Source organism: Epinephelus fuscoguttatus, linkage group LG13 (genome assembly GCF_011397635.1).
Source record: "Epinephelus fuscoguttatus linkage group LG13, E.fuscoguttatus.final_Chr_v1".
In the NCBI taxonomy this organism is placed as follows: Eukaryota; Metazoa; Chordata; class Actinopteri; order Perciformes; family Serranidae; genus Epinephelus; species Epinephelus fuscoguttatus.
This window is the reverse complement of record NC_064764.1, coordinates 27,302,664-27,329,939: the sequence shown is the minus strand read 5'-3', so window position 1 is coordinate 27,329,939 and position 27,276 is coordinate 27,302,664. Positions and strand designations below refer to the sequence as shown.

The window sequence follows — 27,276 nt, the reverse complement described above, 5'->3', positions numbered from 1 at the left end:
CCAGTTGGCCTCGTATTGCTTTCTTCAGAAGATCCAGAAGTTTGATCTAATTCAGCCCCAGTTTCACTGTGCGTTAATTAACCTTTGGTGATATGATTTATTGGAACAACAGCAAATCTTTGCCCCGAGGCCTCAAATAAGGTCATAACTAACTGCCAGATTACAACTGTTGCACAGCTAATATTATCAAGCTAGTTTTAACAGCTCCATATATTTTTAATTAAATCAAAGTAAATTAAGAAAAACCTGTGGCGCCCCCTGAAACTGCTATAGTCAGTCATTTTATAGTATTTTTCAGACATGTAATCAACAGCTCTTTGGATCATTTTATTAATACTGTTTGGAATTTTCAAAAACATTTTATTAATATCTTTTAGAGATTTTGTCAACATTTTTTGGACATTTTATTTTTTTCTGAAATTGTATTAATATTGTTTGGACATTTTTAATAATATGTTTTAGTCATTTTAATAGTATTTTTGGGACATTTCATCAACATTTTTTGGACATTTTATTACCATTTTTCAGACATTGTATTAATATTGTTTGGACATTTTTAATAATATTTTTTTAGTCATTTTATATCTTTTGGACATTTGATCAATTTGTTTTTGGACAATTTCTTGAAGACGCAACATTTTTTGGACATTTCATTACCATTTTTTCAGACATTGTATTAATATTGTTTGGACATTTTTAATAACATTTTTCGGAAATTTGAATAATATTTTTCGGACATTTAATCAACATTCTTTTGAACTTTTTATTCACATGTTTTGTGAATAATATTTTTCAGACATTTAGTCAACATTTTTTTCTGACATTTAATTTTGGACATTTTTATTAAATTTTTGACATTTTCTCGACTGATTTTCTAAATTGTCCAATCTTGACCTAATTTTCTCATAATTATCAGCGCACTGATCAAATTGAAAGAAAATCTCATCAGGTGCAATATGCATTTGTAAATTCTGATTAGCCCTTACAACACAGTCCAAAAACCAATGAAAACACATTTTCCAGTGAAATGACACTGTAATTAGCTGTGTTTGTAGGTGTGTTGAAAAAAACATTAGATTCTTAGATGTATAATGATGCAGAGGAGAAAATGGTGGAAACACACTGAGGTCAGAAAAATATTCTCCAAACACTGGATGACAGTGAGTAAATTAAATGCTCTGAGAACTTTCCTAAATCACTTCTAAACTAGGACTCCTTACTAAAAGTTTTTAGACTAGATTGGGAGCTCTCTGAATGTTTGTGAATACGCCCCCAGAAATTTAAAACCCCATGTGTTCACACTTTAAGGTCTTTAAGGTCTTCTAGGTTTTGGTGAGGATGGCTCAGTGTGAGCAACCGCAGACGGATTCAATGCCACTGACAACCCCTGGCTTAAAAGCTAGCACATTAATAATGGAAATAAATGCATCCGTTTTTTTTAATTATGGATTATTACAAATACACCGTGCTTTAAGAGTAGCAAGTAGTCACACTGAGAGAAGTAAATCATGTATAGAAATGAAAAATTCTGATACATCAAGATGCACAAATAATCGTCTGATAATGGCATCATAGCCATTTGAATTGGAATTAAATCCTGAGGTGCATAGAAATTTGTAGCCCGATGTGTTTGTTCTTCTGGGTTTATCACTCAAGCCATTACAATCAGTAAAAAAGTGATGAAGTAATGGCTATTGCGCGACAAAGATACCGTTTCAGAATTTGTATCATATTTGTCTGTAGCAATGTCTCCCATTAATGTGCAAGCATTAAGTGCTGACAAACCCATTACTCGAGTTGTTTTAACTGATTTATGCGGAAGCAAAAGAATGATGACCAAAGGGAAAAGAAAAAAAGATATGACATGAGCCATTCCCTCGCAGCATTCAGAAGGCACAGAGCAAACACTTCTATTTCAGACAGCAGCTCTCAAACTGTTCAAACTACTGAAGGTCAAACTAACCACTAAGTGTTATGAGACCACCTACTCTGCAAGTACAACAAGACATTAGGGGACCATTTTATCCTCTCAAGCGGCACTTCCTGTGGACTGTGAGGACATGAAAGTGCACTACGGCATGATTTCTGCCCAATCAAACTCTGAGCAGACCTCGAATCTCTCTGAGAGCATGAAACCAAGATCAACCTGTTAGTGTTGAGTACAAGAACTCTCCGTTTGGGTTGGTGCTGTATGTTGTGCTGACATTATCTGTCTTTCCATATCCTTCGCAGTTCTACAGGTGTTTCCTGATTCTGTTTCACTGCGATCACTGGTCAGCGGAGAACGGCAACACCTCCATGCCCTCCAAGACCACCGTAATCCAGCTGAACCGCAGAGTCTACAGCAACACGGTAGCCTGCACCGCCCAGATCTCCCCCGCCAACCAGTGTTGCAGCACCTCGGCCACCAAGCACACAACCCCCCCGAAGTCACTACCTGAGGCTGAATTAACAACGTGACCAGACAGGAAACTCAAGTCGTGATGAAGCAGTGATTGCTCAGCTTCACAGCTACACTTACAATGTGAACTGCCATTGAATGTGAACTAAAGCATGATGCATTTAGAAAGTAAATGTACGTTATATGTGAGTTTGTGTTTGTCCTTGAGCTTTTGACATGTACAACACACAACAGAACTAAATGTCTGGTGGCATAGATATTTTATATGGCCAAATGTATGTGGACACCTGAACCTTTATGCCATTGTGGAACATCTCATTCCTAAACCATGAAAAGCAGTTCGGCAGCAGCTACTATAACAGTGTCCACGTATCTGGGAAGATTCTACAAGATTTTGCTCCTATTTGGCTGCAAAGCAAGTTCCAGCACTGAAGATGGGTGATAATACCTTGCTCAGATTCGGCTCCCAATTCATCCCAAAGGACGTTTCAAGGGTTTAGGTCAGAGCTCTCTGCACCGAGTCCCGAAAACCATTTCTCTAAGATTCTTGCCTTGTGAACAAGGGATATGTAATGTAAAGGATGCTCTCGGAAAAATGCAAAATAATGTCTAAAATATTGTCGTGTGTACAAAAGAAAGACTGCAAACAAGACAAAAAGTACACAACAATATTCAGACATCTACTTTTGGCCATATAGAGTGCTTAACCCTTGTTTATAGGTCTATCCATCCAGGAAATACTATTGTTTAAATAGTCATTGTTTGATCAATTCCAAATTGTAATAATTGATATTAAAAGGTTTAATCAATGTTGTTCAAAGCACATTTTCTCTTATTTACAATGGAACCAAGGTGAAAATGTTTTGGGAAATATCTTCAAATCTGTAAGGGTGCTTTAACACCTGCCTTGTTTGGTTCGGTTCAATCGGACACAAGTTCGTTTGCTGCCTAGGTGCGGTTCGTTTCGACAGGTGTGAACACAGCAATCGCACTTGGGTGCACACCAAAACGATGGGATGGAAATCTTCTTGATGAGGTGGTCTCGGTGCGGTTACAAAAGAATTATTTAGGAATATTAATGTGCACCTCCTCCTGTGCTGCCTTAATATGCACATTCAGCACATCCAATGCATCAAAACATTGTTTTCTAGTTGGAGCCGCGCCTCGTTTTCAAACTGTATGGTTTGACTAAAATGAACAATGACAGCAATATAGTCCACGATGAGCAGCGCTAAAATCAACCTGCGTAGTTGTCCCTCCATTGTGACATTAGAAAGTGTCACATTTATCTTGCAAGTGTACTCTTCTTCAGTGTTCCTGGATTTTTCCCACATGGAAATTCTGACCAATCAAGAGCAGCTTTCTTAAGCAAGGAATTTATCTGATCCGCTTGTAAATGCTGCCGTGAGAACACGAACCAACTCTAGGCAATTATACAACTTTGTAACAAAACTAGTCCCTGATTCAGACCAAAGCAAGACAACTCTAGGTCTGAAAGCACCCTAAGTTTTAAGCATTTTGTGGTTCATCCCAACTCTTGTTTCTTGAGGATTTCCAAACCAAGGTGCACACCAACTTCAGTGGGGTTAATTTTAGAATGACGACACCTTTCTTTACCATTAAAATGTAATCACTACAAAATCCGATTAACTTACAAATTATAATATATAATAATATTTTTTATGTGAAATATGAAATACAGTTGTTTTTTTTCCAACCATTTTTTCTACAAAGCAAAAACCCGGTGCCTATTCTCTGTTGCCATCCAGTCAGTTTGTCATTGTGCTGCTGTAAATGCCGAGGCTAGTCAGCCATAGAGTCGTGCTTCTTCAGTGTGTCTTAAATGGATTGATGTATTCATCAGTTAACTGCCGTCCTTTCCTTCTTCTTTACTTCAAGCCTCTGTGATGCTCTGACTGTAAAAAATTCTCACACTGAATTCATCTTTTAACTTGTATGGGACTTTGCTCGGTTATTTTATTTATTTTTACTTTTGTGATAGTGTTTTCTCTTTAATGTGGTTACTTTGTGTTATTGCATGATTTTGTGGACTGTGTCCTTGTACATTAAATTCGAAATTGATCAGAAGTCATGGAGAGACTGTTACTTATGTTTCTAAGTAAAAGAACTTCACCCTCTCTGGGAGTGACTGGTCACACCCGTAGTCTCACTAGGGAGAGAGTGGAGGCTATGGGAGGTTTCCATCACGTTAAAGGAAGAGGAGCACAAGGAAGGGGCTATGGGACGACTACAGGCTCATACTTCAGAAGAGGCCACTTTGAGATTGGAGAAAAGCAGCAACGTTTGACTTTGACGTCTCAAGTCCGACCAGCCAACGAATAATGGTGTGCACAGAGGACACTGTGCAGGCTGTGATGCAACACACACAGAGCTAACCTAAAGAATAAAAGCTTCTTGAATGTGTGTTGATCTGAGGTTGAGAGGGTCTCTCTTTATATTGTCCACTGCGTTCTAGACCATAAAAAACAGAATGCAGTACAGGGAAGTGGAACACACAGGCTGCTGAAATTAAATGTCCCTGAGAGAAATGAGAAACAGGTAACGCACGTTTGATACAAACTCGAAATGCTTTTGCTTTGCTCTGAAACAGTGGCGGCTGAACTCACTGCAGAGTGGTCATTTTATTGTATTTTATTGTTGGTTTTAGTTATTTTAATAAATGTCATTGCTCTGGAAGAGGATTACTGTGTTGCTGTATTTCAAAAGAGGCTGGCAGTCCTTGTGAAAATGGTATGAGAAAAAAAACAAACTATGAGTCTGAGAAAAATGCAATTTTCTAAAAGGTGATGTGAAGCTCTGAGAACATTAAGATTTAAACTTTGACAGCAATTAATTAACAATTAATTAAACTGCTCTGGCCTGCCTACTGTTACTGATTCCTTTGCAAGCCGCGTTGCAACCCACCTCCACCCCAGCTCCTCCTTCTCATGCTGTGTCTGACTTATCAATGTCATTTTTGTTTGTCATTGATACTGCTCTGTTCTGTTCCTGAGGGGTCTTTGCTGCTGCTCTCCCTGCCTTAGGCTTTCTGTTTAGGCACATGGAAGGGCAGGGAGGTTTGCTCTCTCTGCCTCAGGCTTTCTTCGTTTGCATGTGGAAGGGCAGAGAGCTGTGCTCTCTCTGCCTTAAGGCTTTCCATGCAGCCTTAAGGCTCAGATAGATGCAATCCATGGATGCTTCACAAACATCTTCCCCCGACAGCACAGAAGATCCATACAATCAGCACAGTTTCAAGGTGGAAACCCAAGATTAGTGTCACCAATTCGGTACTCGACCGAATGTCTCACCTTCTGTTCCTGAGATATGACACTGAGTAATGGCCAGAGAAGTGTCTTTGCACAACGTGATGATGTCACAGTAAAGTTGACCCATGACTTTTGGCTATAAAATGGCATCAGGTCCTCATTTATCTTCTTAGACATTTGTGTGAAATTTTGTCAGAAATAGCCTATGAATTCCTGAATTATTGCCAAAACCATGTTTTGTGAGGTCACAGCAACCTTGACCTTTGACCACCAACTTCTAATTAGTTCACGTGAAGATATGTGCAAAATTTAAAAAAAAAAAAGGCCCTCGATGTGTTCTTGAGATATCACGTAAATAACAGAGACCGATGGAGCCATAGTGACCATGACCTTTGACCACCAAATATAATTAGTTCACTGATTTAGCGGATGTTTGTGCCAAACTTTAAGAAATTCCCTCAAAGTGTTCTTGAGATATTTTGGTTACGAGAATGGGACAGACAGACAACCTGAAAACATTCACATTCATTTGCTCGAGAGGTAGAAAACATACAATTACAAGAATGCATTCCACCACATCTGATTTTATCAGCACTGCTTAGTTTTACTGTTTGATCTCATTTTTTTCCAGCCTCCGTTTTGGTAACACAGGAAAAAAAGTATGGCATTCACTTCATGTTCACAAATTCTCATTTTACAGCCAAACTAAACTAAAGTCTGTTACTAAAGACATTTAAGGTGAGAAATGGGCAAAGCTCTCTCTTGATGCGCTTCTGTACTCTTTGTGTCTTTAGTGGTGGGCATAGCAGAAGAGCAAGGAGATCTGGGCACTGTTAAGATGGAAGGGAGTTTACCACAGTTCATTTACACATACTATCCACATTGCTATGATAGGTTGTTGAAAATCAGCAAAGTGTCCCTTTAACTGCACATCTACATAAATTCAACATTAAAATGCAACACTAATCTTTGCAACACTAATCTTTAAGTCAAATGATTGTGTTTTGGTAGACAAAGCTTGTTCTGTGATGAGTCCTTCTGTGGAAAGAAGACAGATCCTCCCCCATGGCATCTCTGCTAACAGATGGCAGTGCGTCTCTCCCCTCTTTAGCCATAATGACTGTATTTCTTCAAAAAGGACAAAAAAAGACCACAGCGCCCTCCATTTAAAACACAGCCATGGCACCCGAGCGGAAAGAGAGAGAGAGACGCCCCACATACTAATTTCCTGTAAAAAACTAAATAAATAAAAATCTGGCTCCTGTTCCTGTTGAGAGTTGCATGTACTTAATTTAACTTACCATGTACAAAAGTGTCTGCCAAATGAATGTAGTGTGAAGTAATGAATGTTTGGAGGAAAACACCGGCCAATTTGCACGCTTTGATAACACAGCAATAGGTGACACGTGATGTCAGTTTCTATTCATAGATGGTCCCAAATAATGGACAAGTCTCTAATGGCGAGGGGGGTTGTTTGTCCTCTACTAAAGGCTAACAGCTGGGTAAAAAAAATAATTTATACATACAGCTTATAACAGAATGAATCAGTAAGCAGTCTAATTTGCAGTATGTGCAGCCTACACTCAAAGTAACATGACAAGAATAGAAACAAAAGATTCATGCGAGGAACATGGTGACATTTCAGTTTGATTAATAACGACACGAGCAGTGAGGCAGTACAATTCATTAGGGTTTGTGATGAAGTTTAAAGCCCTGCTGCCTTTCACTCAAGCCATCTAATCAGCGACTACATAAAGTTATCTGCAATCAGTTACTACAATCAGGACAGAAAACAAGGTTTGATTCAGTTCCAACAGATCGAAGTATGACCTGTGTCTCCTCTGTGGTTAAACTGAGCTTGTGTGGACTCAGGTGGTGTCGTCTATCAGTGTTAGAGATAGATTCTGATAACCTACTGGTATCTTGTCAATAATACATCTTTTTTTGTGTGTGTGACAGGGTCAATAATCTGTGTTTTTCCTGTCATATATTTGCCTTTAGCCTTGTCTAATCAATGTTGGTCAGTCAGTCTGTGTGCTACTTTGGTTCGGACTGAAATATCTGCTGGATGGGTTCCCATGAAATGTACAGACATTCAGGGTCCCCAGAGTGTTTAAACTAATGGCTTTGGCAATCACCTGACTTTTCCACTAGTGCCACCATGAGATTTACTTTTGTGGAAAACTAATGGCACTCCTATCAGCCTTTTCTTTAAAGCAGCTATAACTGGGCCTCATTCACAACAATGGGCCTCATTCACAACTATCTCCCTATGTTTCTTTTTAAATTTGCTCTTAACAAAGGTCCTAAGAAAAGTCAGATTCAAGATGTGTTTGTAAATGACAGAATTTTTTGCAATGATAATCCCACTGTCTTCGTAACTTGAAAGCGTGTGCCAGTTGATCCTATTTAGTATTAGTAAATACCCTGATAATCCCCCAAAAAAGGCATGAGACTGCAGGGCTGTGTGTGTGTATACGGAAACCGAAGAAGTTAATTAAGTCAAGACAGCCTTAAGTTTGAAGAGGGTGAAGCACCAGACTCCAACCATTAAAAAAACCCCTCTGTTATGAAGTGGAGGTACTTCTGCAGAAAGTGAACACCAAACACGCTTTCATATTAAGAAGTGTCAGAAGTGGATGTAAAAATCACACAAAAAGATGCACGGGATGCTAAAAATACGCATTAATCAACCACTCGTCCAGAAAACCACAAACTGTGCCCATTACAGTCACACAACTGTCAGGACGGAGGAGAGAGACAAGTGCGTGTGTGTTCAGACAGAGGGGGAGGCATGTTTCTGTAAGTTATTAATAACTTACTCTGAATGCTGCTTTGTCTTTTTTTTTGCCTGCCCACCCAAACTACCCGTGATATTTTAGAGCGTAATCAGTGACTAATCATTAGATGGCATGGTCCCCTTTAACGTAACTGATGTGAATTCAAGAGTTAGTGTTGTGCTTACTTTAAAAGACCATAATCCTTTTTTAAATAATGAAAATAATTCTTAAAGATATTATTAATTATTTTTATTTATTTATTTATTTTATTTTTACCGAAGAAGAAATCCCAAATAAGAAAACATCGGTGAATGTAGGAATCTTTGTAAAAACACTGCCAAAGTGGGTTTTATGGATAATTTTCTCCTTAATAACAGTTGGTGAATGAGGCCCGTTCTATCAAATGACAATGTCAAAACAATGCAACAAGACAATACAGAGAATTATCATCTTCAGCTCCCCTCAGCCTCCCACTGGGCATACACTATGATTTGAGCCTGTTTGAACTGATTTTTGAGCCACACGACTAATCTTAAAGTCCTACTAAATTTCAGCCTCATCAGGAGTTTTTTGCCGTGCAGTGTACAGCGAGGAACATCTGTGGCCCAATCAACTACTCCCAAATGGCTGTCGGACACGTGGATGAATTTCTGACATGTCAAAAACTCTGGTCGGCCATCGCCAGGCTCTTGCACAGCTGAAGCTGAGTTAGGAGTCGCTTACCGAAGGTCGGTGCAGCTAGTTCACTGCCGCTGCTAACTTGCTCCTTTGTGTGATTGTGTATGTGTGTGTGTTGGTGAGAGACCAAGACAGAGGGAGACTAGAGAAGACAGGCTGTGTCAGCTCTGTCCTCGGAGACAGGTCGAGACAAAGCAACAGTTCCTGCTATAATGTAGCACATATGAAGGCATCAAAGCAAAGTTCTTCACAAAAATGAAATGTAAACTCCAAGATTTTGATTCACTCTCTGACCAGACTAAAATGCTTGGAGAGAATAATGTTAGCGTGTATGTCACAGTCTGAGAGACAACCAACACGACAACAAATCGTTCACCTCCTCCCAGATCACACTCTGCCTTTTTATTTACTCATTCACGTAATACATTTTTTTTCCTTTAAAATGTTTGTCTACACATTTGCAATAAGACATTGTTGCTAATTGTTTCTGAATTTTCACTGTGTTAAATTATAATTGTGCTTTGGCAACATATAAGAAATGTCGTGCCAATAATGGTTATTGAATTGAATTGAATTGAAATGACAGAGGAGCGGGGGAATAAAGACTTGGACTAACCTGTTTCTGCAGAAATGGACTCATAAGCTCTTTTTGAGATCTGTCGCTATTGTCATTGTGAACCCTACCTCCAATAGCAATCACACTTCACCATGCCTGCAGCCTTGAAACATTACAACAATTCTTTATTGACAATTGTCAGTGGCAAGATCAGTGTGCACGGCCCAATGGACTGTTAAGCTGTCCATTTTACATGTATAGGGCGAGCACTAAGGTCAGCGAGCACACAGTGTTCTCTTCCTACTAAAGCAACTGAATGACAGATAATAATGACTCAATTGATGTAATACAAAAAGAGAAGTCCAATGAGTCTAGCTACTGTGTAGAGAATGTGAAGGTACATCACGCTGTGGAACAAGGACACCATCTCTGAAGTAAGCACGTTGTTATCTCTATAGTTAAGACATACTTCACATTGTCCAGGTTTGTGAGTGGAGGTAATGCATCAGAGTCTGTATTCCACCCTTGGCTGCCAAGTCATAAGACTCTATATTGTTTATTGTGATTAGTTTGACCACCATAGCTGGCACAATAACACAGCGCATCCTTTTCAGACAAGACATGACGTCATACTCACATTCCCTACACTGTTATGTTGCTCCAGAACATCATTTTAAATCACAGATCTAAAATTCCTTTAAAAATAATTCTCTACATTGAGGTTTTAATTCAAGAGCAAGTGAAGGGAGGCATGCAGAATCTAAAAACACCAAGGTTTACGTCACTCTATTGTTACATTTTACAATACAGAATCTGTATTACCAAACATTATAGTGACAACCTAACACTGCTCCGAGGCAATAAGAAATCATTCTCAACAACTACATACAATATCAGGAGTAAAAATGTCACTCAGTACTGAGAGTCAAGCGTAAGAATGATGGTCTGTCTTGCACCTGGTGTGATTGGATATATTACGTTATATAACTGCATAAGCATATTGAAATGTCTGAAAATTATACTGGTAGCATCTGACATGAGAGGATATTGACATGCTGGAGCATTCCTAAGATGAGCTGACAGTGGTCACATTCCTGCTAACCCCTGCATGAATGTGTTGCTTTGGAGTGCATTGCATCGCCACACTGCATGCTGATAATGTCGCTGTGCATACAGAAGATAAATATTTCATCATGACTTAGCGCGTGTGTGTGTTTGCATCTTTATCTGCTCCAGGTGCAGGCAAGGAAATGGCAAGATAAGAGTACAGAGGAAACTACAGGAGAATCGACGTACACTGCATGCATAGCGGCTGTATGTATGCTTGTGCGTGTGTACTCACCCGTGAAGCCAGACGAGGGAGGATTGGGCTGGATATTCTCCTGAGTGTTGCCCTGAATCACGTCCCAGAGTGCCCACACGTAGCTGGGGTGAAGAATGTAAAAGGGCTGGTCTGGATAGAGCTTGCGGTGCTCCTTGTATGGACCAAAAAGGTTGAAGTCTGGACTGTCATACCACTGATGAAGAAAGAGAGACAAACAACTAAGTCCAATCCTTTGATGAAAACGCTGTCTGGACTTTTACTGACTCTTATTCCTCTGGGTTTTTAGTTTACTCTTCTTCACGCTGATCAATAAACATTTTTTATATTTTTTCACACAGCCCAATGAAATCAATATGGTAGTCACGAAGCAAATATACGTAGACGGTGTATTAACTGTGTCAGCCCGTTGAAGCTATACATCAGCATCGCCGCTACGTTAGAGAGAGAAAGACTTGTCTGTAAACAAATACAAGTAATAGAGGGAGCAGCGTTTTTTCTAGATATAGAAATAGAAATAGAAAGCCTTTATTGTCATTGCACAGGAACAAAAGGATGCTACATATACAATGAAATTGCAGGGGCTACTTCTAAGGTGCAGACAAAAAATACAGATAAAAGCACCCTTACATATATACATGTTGTTTGTTTGGATTTTCAAACAAAGTGGATCATTTATGTTTGTTTCTGGCTGCCAGCAGGTGGCGATAGCTAACATAGCTAGCGGTGTTGTATGCCTCCGCGCACCAGTCAATCTACACAGTCTATACAATCAGCACAGTGGACACCAAAGATTAGTGTCACCAATTCAGTATCTGACCAAATGTTTACACTTATGTTCCTGAGATATGACCTTGAGCTGACAGTTGACCTTTTGGATACAGAAAGTCATCACTCCATTATTTCATCCTATCAGACATTTGAATTCTTGAGTTAGGGTCACACTGACCATGACCTTTGGCCTTTGAACAACAAAATCTAATCAGCATCCTCGAGTCCAAGTGAATGTTTATGCCAAATTAAAAAAAAAAAAATCTTCAAGCTGTACTTGAAATACAGCATTCACAAGAATGAGATGGATGCAAGGTCATAACAACCGTGACTTTAACCACCAAAATCAAATCAGTCATCAAGTCTAACTGAATGTTTATGCCTAATTTGAGGAAATTCCCATAAGGCGTTCTTGAAATATCATGCTCTTGAGAACAAGACAGAGAAGGTCAGAGTGACCTTGGTCTTTGACTTATGATAACTACAATCGAATCAGTTCATTGCTGAGTCTAAGTGAACATTAATAACAACTTTGAAGAAATTCCAGTTTTTGAGATATTGCATTCATGAGAATAAGACAGACAAGGTCACGGTGACCTTGACCTTTGACCCTCAACCACTGAAATCTAATCAGCTCATCTTTAAGTTCAAGTGAACGTTTGTGCCACATTTGAAGAAATTCCCTCAAGGCATTCTTGAGATATCACATTCACAAGAATGAGACAGACAAGGTCACAGTGACCTTGACCTCTGACCTATGACAACCAAAATCTAATCAGTTCATTGTTGGATCAAAGTGGATGTTTATACAAATCTGAAGAAATTCTCTCAAGCTGTTTTGGGATATTGCATTCATAAGAATGAAACAAATGCAAGGTCAGAGTGACCCTGACCTTTGACCCCCAAAATATAGTCAGTTCATCCACAAGTCTAAGTGAACGTGAAGAAATCCCTCATGCTCTTCTTGAGATAATACAGGTCACAGTGAACTTGACCTTTGACCCCTGACCACCAAAATCTAATCAGCTCCTCCTCAAGTCGAAGTGAACATTAATACCAAACTTTCTCTAGGTGTTCATGAGATATCGTGTTCACAAGAATGAGACAGACAAGGTCAGAGTGACCTTGACCTTTGACCACCAAAGACCTCAGTGCATTGTTGAGTCCAAGTTAACATTTGTGCTAAATTTAAAGAAATTCCCTGGAGGCGTTCTCAAGATATCGCATTGACATGGATGTGACGGATGAATGTATGAACAGACGGACATCCTGGAAACATAATGTCTCCGGCCATGGCTATCGCTGGCATGGAGACTTAAAAATGACTGCAATCATGATGTTTAAACCTCACGCTGCAGTATGATTTAAGTGCAGTCTGACACCAGAACGCTGTCTTCATCTTCATCTTCTGAAGGCACAACATTTCTCTGTGCTCTCCTTGAATCTGAGAGTAAGGCTTGAATAAGAGCAGTTTTTCATGTTCGGTTCAACAGTTAAACTCTTGGACTGGGTACTATTTGAATAATCACAGCTTTTGATTTTTCAGTGAGGGAGAATAAGTAGATGTATTTTAAGAAATTCTATCTAATTGGTTCAATTTTTCTGTGTGTGGAAAGACAATATCCGAGACCACTTATCATTTACGTCCTCCCAGCAGCGGAAATGTGTGTTCTTTTATGCAAATTATTTTAAGCAACCTCAGAGAAAGGCACAATGCTTTAATGGCCAATGAATTTGAACACATCAGGAAGTTGTACTTTTCAATGACTTCTATTCAAAGGAGATTATATAAGGTACAACATGTCCTGCTGCCATTTTGTGCCGTGCTGTGTGGCTGTACAGTAACCGTGGCTCTGCACTACATGTGATGTGTGTCTATTCTGTCACAGTAAGTGGGCTGATGTTTCATTTATTCACGATTTTTGTTCTTACCCTTAAAGATAAATAATGTAGATATATGTTTTATGCACTGAACAAAATACACATTTTCTGCTTCTGTGGATAATCAAGGTGATTTTATTCTATTCAATAATTCTGTCTCATTACCAGTACAATGGTTCAGACTCAAAGCATGGTGATGTAATCAGCACCTCACTTATTGATGGGAATGAAGATCGATTATAATAGATTCTAGGAAGAAACACATCATCATATAATTTATCCCACTTAGACTCCACACAACATTGTGTATTTTCAATAAATATTACCACCTCTAATTTTACAAAATGATAGAACTGTTTCTCTGATTTTAGAGCCTGATGAAAGAGGTGGCTTTTGCACTGATCCATCATAACTATCTTGGAATATAAATGACTGTGAGTGCTATTAAATGAAGCTCCAATTACACACAATACTTTTTTATGACACATACATACAGTACATTATCTACAGTGTGATTAATTGTGTAGGTGCAGTATGTTGTATAAGAAAATATTGCCTTTTCACCCAACAGAATTGTTAATGTTGGTTTATAAAATAGACAAAAACAGGAAAAAGGCATTACAATTCAAGTCAATGTATTCAAACTGCTTGCTTTATCAGACGGACGCCAAAACCCAAATATATGGAACAAAGAAAAGCTGAATCAGAGAATTAAAGCTGGGGTAGGCAATTCAATTTTGATGTTACTGGGCAAAAATCCCATAATAAACTGTGATGATATTGTTATTTAAGTGAACAGAGAGAAAATAAGATCTGCACCTCCTCTGGCTTTGTTTCTTAGGCTTTAGGAAATCTAAGACATGACGGGGGACTTTGGTCAATCACAGGTCATTTCAGAGAGAGGGCATTCCTATTGGCTGTTAGAGCCATATCTAGCAAGTCCTAGTTTCCTATTATTTTTTGAGTCACTCGAATGCTCCACCCGAGCTGGCATCTTGGGAACATTTAATTGAAGTGTGGAGCATGAAAGATGCCACAGGGTCACAATCTTTAACTGCCCTGGTTTTGGTTAATCTTAGCTTTTTTATTGTTTGATAAAGTTGTTTAATACCCCATTGATTTGAACTTTGTATTTGTGAAGGCCTGTTTGTTTGGGGAAATTTTGTTTGGGGTTTTTTGATTTCTTTTTTTTTTTTTTTTTTTTTTAAACACGACAGTCAAGACAATCAGTTCATAGTGTCATCTTGCAACTCGCCATGAATCCTGTGAAGAAATCAATTCTTAATCCAACCAAAGCACCTGGATCATCTGGATTTCCTGGAGAGACGAGGCCACGAGACTGATCATGAGGCACCACAGACACTCAAATCCGTATTTCCATTTTTTCTGGGTAAAATGAGTGGTGCAGTTGTATAGAAAAAGGTCAGGTCAATCCCATTACTCTTGTCACTAAAGTACCCTTTCCTTTACCTTTTTGTGTCACTGTTGGCTTTGTTCAGTCATCCTTTGTCTGTTGTTAATGCGGAGCATGCTGTAGCACCATAACAATGTGCCTAACACATGTTAGGACTCTGGCTTTTTTTTATTATTATTATTATTATTTACAAGAGCAGTACCACACTGACTGATCAGCCTTTTGCAGTAGTCTTTTCTCAAATGAGCTGTTTCAATTATGGGATTAGAAAAAAGGGCTTCACCTCCATCTAACAACATTGTATTGTGTGATATGGCTGTAACATATTAGATGCAATGAAAGGCTGCACACAACGACCCCTGCTCCTGCAGAGAACTAAAGGTTAAAGCCTGAAAACTCGTCAGTGTTCATTTAGTGTGTAGTGTTCAGTGTCAGTGTTCATTTAGAAGAACAAGTGGTTCTATTATTAGCTTGTGAAAAAAAAATGAATAAGAGCACTCACGGAAGTTTTTTAATATTCCAAGATAATAGAAAGTGGCTGAATAATGGAAATCATTCAGAGAGACGGCTACACATGCAGCATGCAAATCAATTTTAATTGCAAAGTGTGATTTTTACATTATCAGCCTGAATGCCTGAGCGCTCACACAGGTCTTGGATCTAATTGGTTGTGGCAGCAGACCATTCCCTGTATAACTTTTATAGTAGACAATGCTTCAAATATGGATTCTGCTGCAAGGAAGCTACATATGCTAAAATAGAGATGCTTCACAAACATCTTCAACCCGTCAGCACAGAAGATCAATACGATCAGCACAGTTTCAAGGTGGAAGGTTAGTGTCACCACTTCAGTATCTGACCAAATGTCTCCCCTTCTGCTCTGAGTTATGGCGTTGAGTAATGGCCCTAACAATGTTTTTGCAGAACATTATGATGTCACAGTGAAGTTGATCTTTGGCCTTTTTGTATATAAAATGTCATCACTTCATCATTTTATCCATCCATCCATTTTCATCCGCTTATCCGGGCCAGGTCGCAGGGGCAGCACGCTGAGCAAAGCACCCCAGATGCCCCTCTCCCCACCAACACTTTCCAGCTCCTCCTGGGGGACCCCAAGGTGTTCCCAGGCCAGATGAGATATGTAATCCCTCCAGTGTGTTCTGGGTCTGCCCCAGGGCCTCCTACCAGTGGGACGTGCCTGGAACACCTCTACCAGGAGACGCCCAGGAGGCATCCTGATCAGATGCTCGAACCACCTCAACTGACCCCTTTGACACAGAGGAGGTGTACTCCGACCTCCCTCCAGCTGTCCGAGCTCCTTACCCTATCTCTAAGGCTGAGCCCAGCCACCCCACGGAGGAAACTCATTTTGGCCGCTTGTATCTATGATCTCATTCTTTCGGTCACTACCCAGAGCTCATGACCATCAGTGAGGGTTGGGACGTAGATAGATCAGTAAATCGAAAGCTTCGCCTTCTGGCTCACCTCTCTCTTCATCATGACGGTCTGGCGCAGCAACTGCATCACTGCGGATGCTGCACCAAATCACCAATCCATCTCACACTCCATTCTACCCTCACTCGTGAGCAAGACTCTGAGTGAACTCCCTTGCTTGAGGCAGTAACCCTTTCTGAACCCAGTGGGGGCAATCCTCCGTTTTCCAGCAGAGAACCATGGTCTCAGACGTGCTGACTCGCATCCCGACTGCTTCACACTCGGCTGCAAACTGCCCCAGTGCATGCTGGAGGTCACGTGTGATGAAGCTAACAGAACCACATCATCTGCAAAAAGCAGAGATGCAATTCTGAGGTCTCCAAACTGGACCCGTTTCCTCCCCCCGGATGGGCCTCGAGATCTTGTCCATGAATATCACAAACAGGATCGGTGACACGGAACACCCCTGATGGAGGCCAACACCCACCAAGAACGTGTTTTACTTTGCGCTGAGTACAGGGACTGGATGGCTCATGGCATCGGGCCAGATACCGGTTATCTGCAGTACCCCCCACAAGACTCCCCAAGGAACGCCATTGTAAGCCTTCTCCAACTACTACTCCCTACTCCCACGACCCCTCCAGCAGCCTTGCAGGTGTAAAGAGCTGGTCCACTGTTCCACTGAACCATCTCTAGGGCATCTCAAGGGCAGGTGGAAGACAGAGGGGGCAGAGGTATATGAGAGCAGCCACAGGATATGAGAGAGGGGGGAGTGATGAGGGGAGATGGGTCATCAGCAGGTTTCATAAGCACTGCTGTTATGTTTGTGTGGTTGAAATGACTGTTGTGGTCCCTGTGGTTGAGGAGTGATAAACTACTTCATTATCTTAGCTACATTTTCTTTATTGTAGGTTATTAGAAATGTTAACATAATGACTTGGGTGTCACATCCACATGTCTTCCTCTACTGTCTTTTAAAGTCAACTGAGCTGTAAACATTGCTGGGCTACAAACAACTTAAAGAGGAGGTTGTATAGTTTGTGTGATACAAAGAAAACCTACCTTGTGTAAGTCGAGGGTGTAAGGTGCAGGATCCCAGGCCACCAGAGTCACATTCTCGTAGATTGAGGTTGTTTTGAATCGATGCTTAGGATGGGCCACAATCTGCCAAGGGAAACAAACATTGCTGTGAATATTAAAGCCAATATACATAATAGCAAATATTTTACACAACTTATATCAACATTAATGCCAATATCTCCTTAAAGGTCTCGTGTATTGGATTTACTGGGATATATTTTCAGAAATGGAATATAATATAATAAGTTGGGCTGCCCCCTAATAATCAACTTAATGCTAGTCATTAGTTGGCAAGATTTTATAGGGTGCTTTGTCACAGAAAAACAAAAACAAGCTAAAAACAATCAAAAAAACAAATGTGAAACTCTACCAGGAGTTGTGCCTTGTCAACATAAATCAAAACCTATCTGACTGGACCATGTGGGAATTTAATTTGAAAGGACAGACACAGGAAGAGGCCATGCTCAGCAGTCAGACAGGAGTCAAGTTACAAACCAATCATAGCCGACAGATATCTTTCCCTTCTTCTGTAAATATTCAGTCTGATAAATGCGGAAAAGTTGATCATGTTAGTGCAGGGCTACCCAGAGCTTTACATCCATCCCAATGGATGATAGGCCTACACACTTATAAATAGCTCCTGGAAGAAGATAAGCTCTGCACTCAGGATTTCAGATAAATAGGCTATATGGTTCTTGTTCAGGTTGCTTAGCAACCTCAGACGCAACCTGCTGGGTAGTGCATGTGCACAGCCCCTAATTTCCAGGGCTGGTACCTGCGATTATTACACAGGCTAGTTAATAACATGTCGGGGAGGAAATCCAAAGTGTGGGATCATTTTGAGAAGGTAGTTAGCTTGATAGGCCATTTACAGACAGATACACACACTCAATACAAATACGCACACATGACCAAAGGCATGATCCCCTTGAGTCTTACGCCTGGTGGAGATAAGGCACTGGTTTGATTACTTCCTGAAATTGAGTTACTTCTTTTTAAAACATAATGGCAGAGCATCCCTCACTGAGGGTTTATTTCCAACCCAGCGGGCTTCAGTTCTGAGAATAACAGCATGACCTGTGATAACTTTTGGGCAGAAAGGCAAGTTGTGATGACATAATTGGGTTGGACATTTTATTCACACCCAATAGAGCATTAAGAGGTCATCGCTGACGGATGCACTGTTGCCCAGAGTGGTCAAGTGCCAATTTAACGGTAAATCAACACCATGAGAGACGCCCCTGAGTGCTGGATGAGTCATCATCAGGACAAATGACTGTATTTGACAGAGAGAGTCAGAGAAAGCCAGACTGTGTGATACGGTAAGGTTATTTATTTATTGCTCTCAAGATGCTTACAGTCAGATTTTGAATATTGTTTGCTGGACTTATTTGTGAAAAGGTTGAGATATTGATATCCTGTTTTGCAGGCCACACTAACTGACTTCCATGCTACAATTTTCACTTGTGGATCTTCCAGCAAATATATGGAAGGTAAATGAAAATTAATAATGTTTGAGCTGATCTGAGGCTCCTCCAAAATAAGACATGTGGAGCAAATCTAGTATTTCAAGAGTACTGGAAATAAAACTTGTGATTCAGACAGGAGACGCCTAATCATTATTAATCATTAAAAAAGAACCATGCACAAGAACATTAACCTCAAAATGAGAAGAGATTGTTTATGCTACATTTAGCTGTAAGATAATTCCCAGGGTGCACCCCACCTCTTACCTAATGTCAGCTGGGATAGGCTCCAGCCCCCCTGTGACCCCTAACAGGATAAGCAGTTATGGAAAATGAATGAATGAATGACCAGAGGAAACAGAGAAAAGGGGCTCTGAAGTTCACTTTTGCTCAAGAGGTAGAAAACCTACAACTATCAGAATGCACTGCGCTGCACCGGGCGAATAAACACTCCTGCTTGTAGGTGATGTATCACAGCTGGTTCTTTTCACACAATAGCGGCCAGCCAGCAACAACAATTTTAACTGTAAGCTAAAATATGTTTCTAAATACATCTGAGGTGAGAAACAGGCAGTGCAGTCACTTATTCTTGGTTTATATTCCATCAGCACTGCCAAGTTTTACCGTTTGATCGGCTTTCAGTCTGAGTTTGAGGGAGGAGCAGCTCTGTCTCTTGACCCGTGTCTATACTCTTTGCGTCTGCAGTGGTGGCATGAGTGGCGAGCAAAACGAAAATGCGTAAGTACAGCCTGTAGTTCAAAGCTGGTTGTAAATCTGCAAAGTATCCATCAATGTTACACTGGCACCTTGTTAAAGACACATTAAGAGAATTCCTCCCTAACTGCAGGTAATCTGTGGAGCCATTCATAACACACAATCAGGACAAATTGCTCTCTACAGTAAAGGCTGGCATGGATGGGAGGTGCTGATTACAGAAATGTTTGTCATCAGTTAGTTTGCAGAAAAAAAACTTGCATCTAATTAGCTTAGCTTCACATAAGCACTGGGAACAGGGAGAAAACAACTAGCCTGGCTCTGTACAAAGGTAAAAGAAAAGCTGCCTCTCGGCTATTTCCACAGGTGAGGGAAAACTGATGATTATTTCTAGTTTTGTCACTACAACCTACACCTCTCTCAGGACATATAATCCTTACAAGTACTGTAAATACCAAAAATACTGATTTGTGCAGATTTAACAGAATAAATTTAACATCACAGGGACAGTTCAGCTCTGAGCTGATAAATAAAAGCATGTTGTGTGTTGTTAAAAGAGGGTAACATTTACTTTGGAGAAGAGAGTCTTGACCATAAGTGCTACCAACACAATTTTAAGTTAAGTTGGAACTTTTCATTTTAAAGGAGCAGTGTGTGGGATTTAGTGCCATCTAGTTTTGAGGACTGCAGATTGCAATGTGCAATCTTTACCGCTCCCAAGTGCCAAGCATGAATTCCTGGTAAGGATTCCTTCAGTGTTCATTGTTCAAGAGGTTGGTGTTAGGGCCGCCCCCTAATATTTGACGAAACATTAGTCAACTAGAAAGGTCATTGGTCGGCAAGATTTCATTGGTCGCTTAGTAAAAAAACAAAAAACGAAAGTGAAACTCGATAAGAAGCTGCACCTTGTCAAAATACATCAAAACCTATACAACTGGACCATGTGGGAATTTAATTTGAAAGGACAGACACAGCAGTCAGACAGGAGTCACGTTACAAACCAATCACAGCTGACAGAGATCTTTCCCTTCTTCTGTAAATATTCAGTCTGTTAAATATGGAAAAGTTGATCATGTTAGTGCAGGGCTACCCAGAGCTTTACATCTGTCCCACAGATGATAAGCCTACACACTTAAAAACAAAACCTGGAAGAAGATCAGCTCTGCACTCAGGATTTCAGGTAAATAGGCTATATGATGCTTGTTCAGGTTGCTTAGCAACCTCAGACGCAACCTGCTGCAGGGCTCTTGTAAGTTGGTACAAAAAATGCACAAGATGTAGCGACCAACCTCATGTTTTCCTGGTGGTTAAAGACACACCATGTGTACAGCCCCTAATTTCCAGGGCTGGTACCTGCGGTTATTCCACAGGCTAGTTAATAACATGTCGGGCAGGAAATCCAAAGTGTGGGATCATTTTGAGAAGGTGAAGGACGAACCCAAGGTGATATGTAAACTCATCTTCATTGGTCGACTACAAACATGACGTATCATCTGAAACATGGAAGTAGCTACATGCCCATTAGCCCACAGCGTCATTAACAGGCAGCTCGCTCAGTGTGTGACGTGCACTTGTAGATAAAATATAGGCCTATATTAATGAAGGTTCATTAGTACGGTTTTGTATTTCTCTGTAATGTAGCACAGTGTTAACAATGTTACTGATACTATTCTTTCTCACACCTTCAACTCAAACCATTGTGTTGCCCCGCCCAAAATATATCATTTGATAATTAAATTAATATTGTAAACATGCGGGTGACTAGTCAACTAATGGCCCTAAATGACGACTATTGGTTGACTTGGAAAATTCTTTGTTGGGGGCAGCCCTAGTTTTTACTGGGGCACAAATTATCTGCAGAGGTTTCTCCTCTCCTAAACAAATAGACAAATAGAATACACAGTTCAATCTGAGGCTGTTTAGCTTGTTGCGGAAGGGGCTACCTAAGGTGGCCTGTGCAAAAACGCAAATGGCCCTACCTAGAAACAGTGTCTGGTTTGTCTGTTCTGGGCTACTGCAGAAATATGGTAGTGCAACATGGCTGATTCTGTGTACAAGGACCTGCTCTCTATGTTGATATAAGTGGCTTATTCTAAAGCAAACAAATAAATGAGGAAGCTTATTTCCAAGTGATTATACACAAAAGAAAACATACTTATATTATTTTTCATTGCTGCCAATATAGACCCCTATATTTTACACATGGGACCTTTAAGTAATGCAATCTTTAAGCTCCAATTTGTGTTCTTGTATAGACTGTATTTCAAGAACCATGGAGGTTGAGAAATGCAGCATAACAAACATGAATTATCCTCAAATAAAAATGTTTATATTCTAAAATTATTACATAAATAGAATGTGCAAATAAGTTTACACATGTATTATTAATAGGTAATCATTCCTATTCATAACTGGTGGTTGAGAATCACAGAATGTAAACAAGCGATCAATAAAACAACATTCACTCAATGTCAAAAAAATAAGTGGACCACAGTCGTAATCAATCATTTATATTTTCAACATTTGCCATTCCATATGTTTTACACGCGTTTCAGAGAGTGACACGAGCCTCAGAGTTCTATGTCTATCAATAATTCATCATCGTGCAACATGCAAGGTCAGACTCTCACTCACCTGTGAGTTGATGATGCGGATGGTGGTTTTGCTCCCCACGTCTCTCTCGTATCCCTCTGTAGGTGCAGCGTTGAACCGTAGAACTGCCTCATGAGTGTCTGAAATAAAATACACAAACCGTCATTTGAAGCAGGTAATGAACTGACCTTGAGGTATACACATTGTTGTGACAATAATAAAGAAAATGTATGAGACACCTGAGCATCAAAATGATAACAAAATTACTTTTTTTTGTTTTCCCATGAAAACCGACACAATAGTGAAATGAAAAATACATTTTCCCAGTTTGAATCCTGTGCGTTTAATAACTGTTGATTTATTTCTTGTTATATGCCACATATACATAAAAAAACAAAAAACATCATCCATCCATTTTTATCCACTTATCCAGGGACAGGTCGCGGAGGCAGCAGACCAAGCAAAGTACCCCAGACGTCCCTCTCCCCACCAACACTTTCCAGCTCCTCCTTGACCCCAAGGCGTTCTCAGGCCAGATGAGATATGTAATCCCTCCAGCGTGTTCTGGGTCTGCCCCGGGGCCTCCTACCAGTGGGACGTGCCTGGAACACCTCTAACAGGAGGCGCCCAGGAGGCATCCTGATCAGATGCCCGAACCACCTCTAACGACTCTTTCTGACTCGAAGGAGCAGCGGCTCTATTCCGAGTTCCCCCCTGGATGTCCATGATCTCATTCTTTCGGTCACTACCCAGTGCTCATGACCATAGGTGAGGGTTGGGACGTAGATGGACCAGTAAGTCGAAAGCTTTGCCTTCTGGTTCAGCTCCCTCTTCACGACGACGGTTTGTTGCCGATCCATCTCATGCTCCATTCTACCCTCACTCGTGAACAAGACCCTGAGATACCTGAACTCTCTCAGTTGAGGCAATAACTCTCTCCCAACCCGGAGGGGGCAATCCACCAGTTTCTGGCTGAGAACCATGGCCTCAGAAAAAAACAGTGCCAAAGATTTTACATCAACACCAGTCTATTCTCTTTCCATAAAACCAGGTAAAATAGTTTCAAGTTTTCGATGACTCTCCCTGCACTCAGAGACGTTTACCAAAGTTCATCCAATCAAATGAGACTTTGGGTGATTAGCTAGCCACGCTGGTCATATTACACCGCACTTCTCGGTTTGTTGCTTGTATTAGTTAACAGAGCAGTATGGTGAGAGACAGGAAGAGAAGTGAGTTTGGATATCAGAGGGCGAAACCTTTGTTTTCATTCCCAAAAACTTGTGTTGGAAGTCTAATTCAGTCATCTCTCCCTTGTCCTCCTCATCTGATCTTATGGCGAGGGCGATGTGCCATCAGAGAGCCATCAGTCCACTGTAGCACCATATCACATTAGACTCCAAACCCGCCACCTTTTAAGCAGTCCAATCGAATGCAAAGGATTTGTTAAAACCCTTCTTGTAACTGTACAGCACTCAAATATCAGGGTTCCTACACATTTTCCATTTCCATACTTTTCTACATTCAAATTTCCAGACTTCCTGGTACCTTTGTTAGATCATATTGACATCTGAGTACAGATATCCAGCTGCTCAGTCCACACACACAGACACACACAGACACAGACACACACAGTACTTATGTTTACTCTTATTCTACTGATGTATATCGTGGTTTTTCACAGTGACGATATATATCTTATTTTCAATATGTTAATTTTATATCTTAAGTACTCATGTTAAACACTGAAGCATAATGTGCCTTTTATTGTTATTTCATTTTAATGCACATTTCATTTCTACTTTATTGCTTTATATTTACACACTTTTGTTTCATACTCTTATTCTTACTTCTTATAATTCTCTATTCTTTACATCAGAGCAGCTGCAACAAATCATAATGTCCCCTCAGGGATCAATAAAGTATTTCTGATTCTGAGCCCTGAAATATACACTGGGAAATATGTCACAGTACAGAAGCTAAAGACGCTGTAACTTCCACTTCACTGGGACTTTAAAATCAGATGATACATTAATAGTATTTAAAAAGTCATGAGGTTTGACACCCAGCTCTTGAGATGTTCAGATAAATGTAAAGTAGGACAAACCGATGAAGTGTTTCACATCAGCCTGAGCTTGTCAAGGTCTTGATGTGTTCACCGCTGTCTTTCAGAACTGCTTCTTAGTCTTACATTTTAGAGGCAACTTCAAAAACAAGAAATAAAAAACTACACAAAATACATGAGAAGGCAGACTGTGGCTCACTGAAACAAGAACACAGTTGTTTGCATATGAATGACTTCCAGCTCACATGGCACACACACACAAACACACATCTTTCTGTAGTTAGATCAATGCTTTCTGGAGTTTGACACATCATCAAAGTGCTCGTGGCAGTAGTCACTGTAACAACACGCTGTCTGCAGTGATGTAATTACTGTATGATCACACAGTGGTAACAACGTGTGTCAGGCTCACAGACGTAAAACCAAAGTGCTCTCTAGTGGTTAGTTCCTGTAACTGATGAGCTACCACACAACAGCCTCAACCTTCATTCTGACCACATTCTGTTTTGTTTGTGTACATCAGAGTTCCCACGCAAACATGAAATCCTCAGCGTGATGGATGTTTGTAGTAATAATTAGAATCTCCTAACGTCTGATGATCGATCCGTCAGTCCCAGGGATCCTCCACATGTGTTGATCTGACACCAGAATGGATGATCCTCCAGCCTTTGATCTAATACTCCTTCAGCCAGTCGACCGTTACAAAACCAGCCTGACATTGAGTTTGCCCAGCTGCTCCAATATAACACTGTAAACATGTCAGTTCCCTGCGGGGCTGCACCAGACTGATTGATTTTCAGGATGGTTTTCTTAAAGCAGAGATCGTTCTTTGTCATTGGAGGTTTGTTTCACTGTGGAGGAGGCTGACATTAATGTTTCACACATGCACCTTCAGACTAAGAATATTTAATGAAAAAGAAAAACATACTTTTCCAACACTTCTCTTTTCTACGTGGGAAGCATTTTCTCAGTAGCCATAAAGCATGTGACGCCGTATCACAACACCGTTATTCACACTCCGTCAGAGAGTTTGATTCATCTAAAGGTAAAGAAAGCATCGATCAGTGTCTCAGTGAGATTAAACCTGAGCTCACTGCTCCTCCGTTGATGCAGTTTGTCCATGTTTGACATGTTGTTCTCCTCCTCGTGTCACATGATGGATGAATTATTGAGACTGACTGTGCCGGAGTCTGTTCTTGTTTGTCATGTCGCTTTGTAAACTCAAATATAGATATGTTGATTTTCAGACCCCCTGTGGAGACGACACTGTTGGCTTTCAGCTGAATATAACCGACCCGGTGTCGCTGATTGTACAGTCATGATTTCATTACTTCAGGTGTCTTTTATGTCTAGAGATGTTTCTGCCAGACAAATAAAACCTGGGAGAGGCAGACAAGGTTATAAGCAGCCTTTTAAATGTTCTGCCATTACTTTAACTATCACAATGCAATATTCTGACATCAATCATGGCTCCAGTCATTACTGTAACATGTTGCCACCTTGCATTGGCGCCTTGTTATAAACTGACATGACAGCTGACTTTTAAAAATGTATTAAAAAAGCCTTGTTCCAATTACAACCAGTTAACCCATTATGAGCCTGAGAGACGTCTAACAGCAGCAGATGAGGCCCTATCCCAGCTGACATTAATCGAGAGGCGGGGTACACTCTGGACAGGCCGCCAGACTATCGCAGGGTTGACACAAAGAGACAGACAACCATTCACACTCACATTCACACCTACGGACAATTTAGAGTCACCAATTAACCTGCATGTCTTTGGACTGTGGGAGGAAGCTGGAGTACCCGGAGAAAACCTACACTAAGGGCTCCCCCACCCTGCTTGTGAGGCCACAATGCCTCGCCAGTTCAGATCCCTGTCCGGACCAAATATGGAGTATGGACTGCTAGCTGGAGAGGTGCCAGTTCGCCTCCTGGGCACTACGGAGGTGCCATTGAGCAAGGCACCAAACCCCTACCTGCTCGGGCACCTGTCCAAGGTCCAAAATCCTCTGGGGATTCATGAAGTATATATTATTATTCTTCTTCTTCAGATAAGACTCTGTTTGATTTAGAAATGTGGCTGCTTATTTTTCACAGTTCTAATAATAATCATTTCCTGATATAACATTACAGTTTCTGTCTCCATGCACACAGAATGTGACGTCTAAAGGCAGAGCAGCAGCATGACAACAATGTAGGTGGATGAAATAACAGATAAACAACATTAAAATAGAACAAATTTGCTACTGAATGCTACTTGAAGATGTATGCCTTTGTGAATTAAATTACTCTAATGGTGTATTTTTTTGTTTGTAGAAAGAGGACACAACCCCAGTGAAAATCAGTGCAGTGTGTGTTGCCTTTAACCTTTTATATCTCTGTCCTCAGGTCAGACCTGCTGGCAGCTCTGCAAGTGTCTTTTTTAATACGACCACAGGGGGCAGCATGTTAAGAATCTTGCACAACTACAGTGAAATCAACAACACAAATCACATAATTACATCACAAAAAATCTAAAATCATGAGGCCAAGTGTACAGAAAAAAAAACACATCACAGAGAGGGACAGCTGACAGAGGCTTCACCAACAGACTGAGATTTACTCAACAGTGCTTAAAGCTATGATCATAAAAATGACCTGTCAGTTGAGTCAAAAACCAATAAACTCTATAACACTGCCAGAAATGGATATTCAAAACAAAGATAAATACTGAATTTTACATGGTAGAGGTCTTACCACTTTCCCTCATACAGTTTTTTTTACTGATGTTTCAGCTATGTGATATTCGAGGTGATACTCTAGGCACTGCTGGCCTTTTAGAAATATACATTTTTTGTAAATGTATTCCTGTGGTGTA

At 40.4% G+C, this 27,276-nt stretch overlaps 2 protein-coding genes across 2 annotated transcripts in view; one reads left to right on the top strand and one right to left on the bottom strand.

Annotated features, from left to right (window-relative positions):
• The window catches only part of tmtops2b (teleost multiple tissue opsin 2b), a 52,969-nt gene extending 47,848 nt beyond the window's left edge, over nucleotides 1–5,121 (top strand). Inside the window, exon 4 of the mRNA XM_049594551.1 lies at nucleotides 2,233–5,121. Coding sequence (XP_049450508.1) covers nucleotides 2,233–2,460 — 228 coding nt within the window. The 3' untranslated portion in view covers nucleotides 2,461–5,121. The remainder of the gene's footprint in view (nucleotides 1–2,232) is intronic.
• LOC125899876 (beta-galactoside alpha-2,6-sialyltransferase 2-like) overlaps nucleotides 1–27,276 on the bottom strand; it is a 76,983-nt gene that overhangs the window by 4,794 nt on the left and 44,913 nt on the right. Inside the window, exons 4-6 of the mRNA XM_049594530.1 lie at nucleotides 22,397–22,494; nucleotides 17,565–17,666; nucleotides 11,024–11,198 (exon numbers count right to left, since the gene is read on the bottom strand). Of these exons, the coding sequence (XP_049450487.1) occupies nucleotides 11,024–11,198; nucleotides 17,565–17,666; nucleotides 22,397–22,494 (375 nt within the window). The remainder of the gene's footprint in view (nucleotides 1–11,023; nucleotides 11,199–17,564; nucleotides 17,667–22,396; nucleotides 22,495–27,276) is intronic.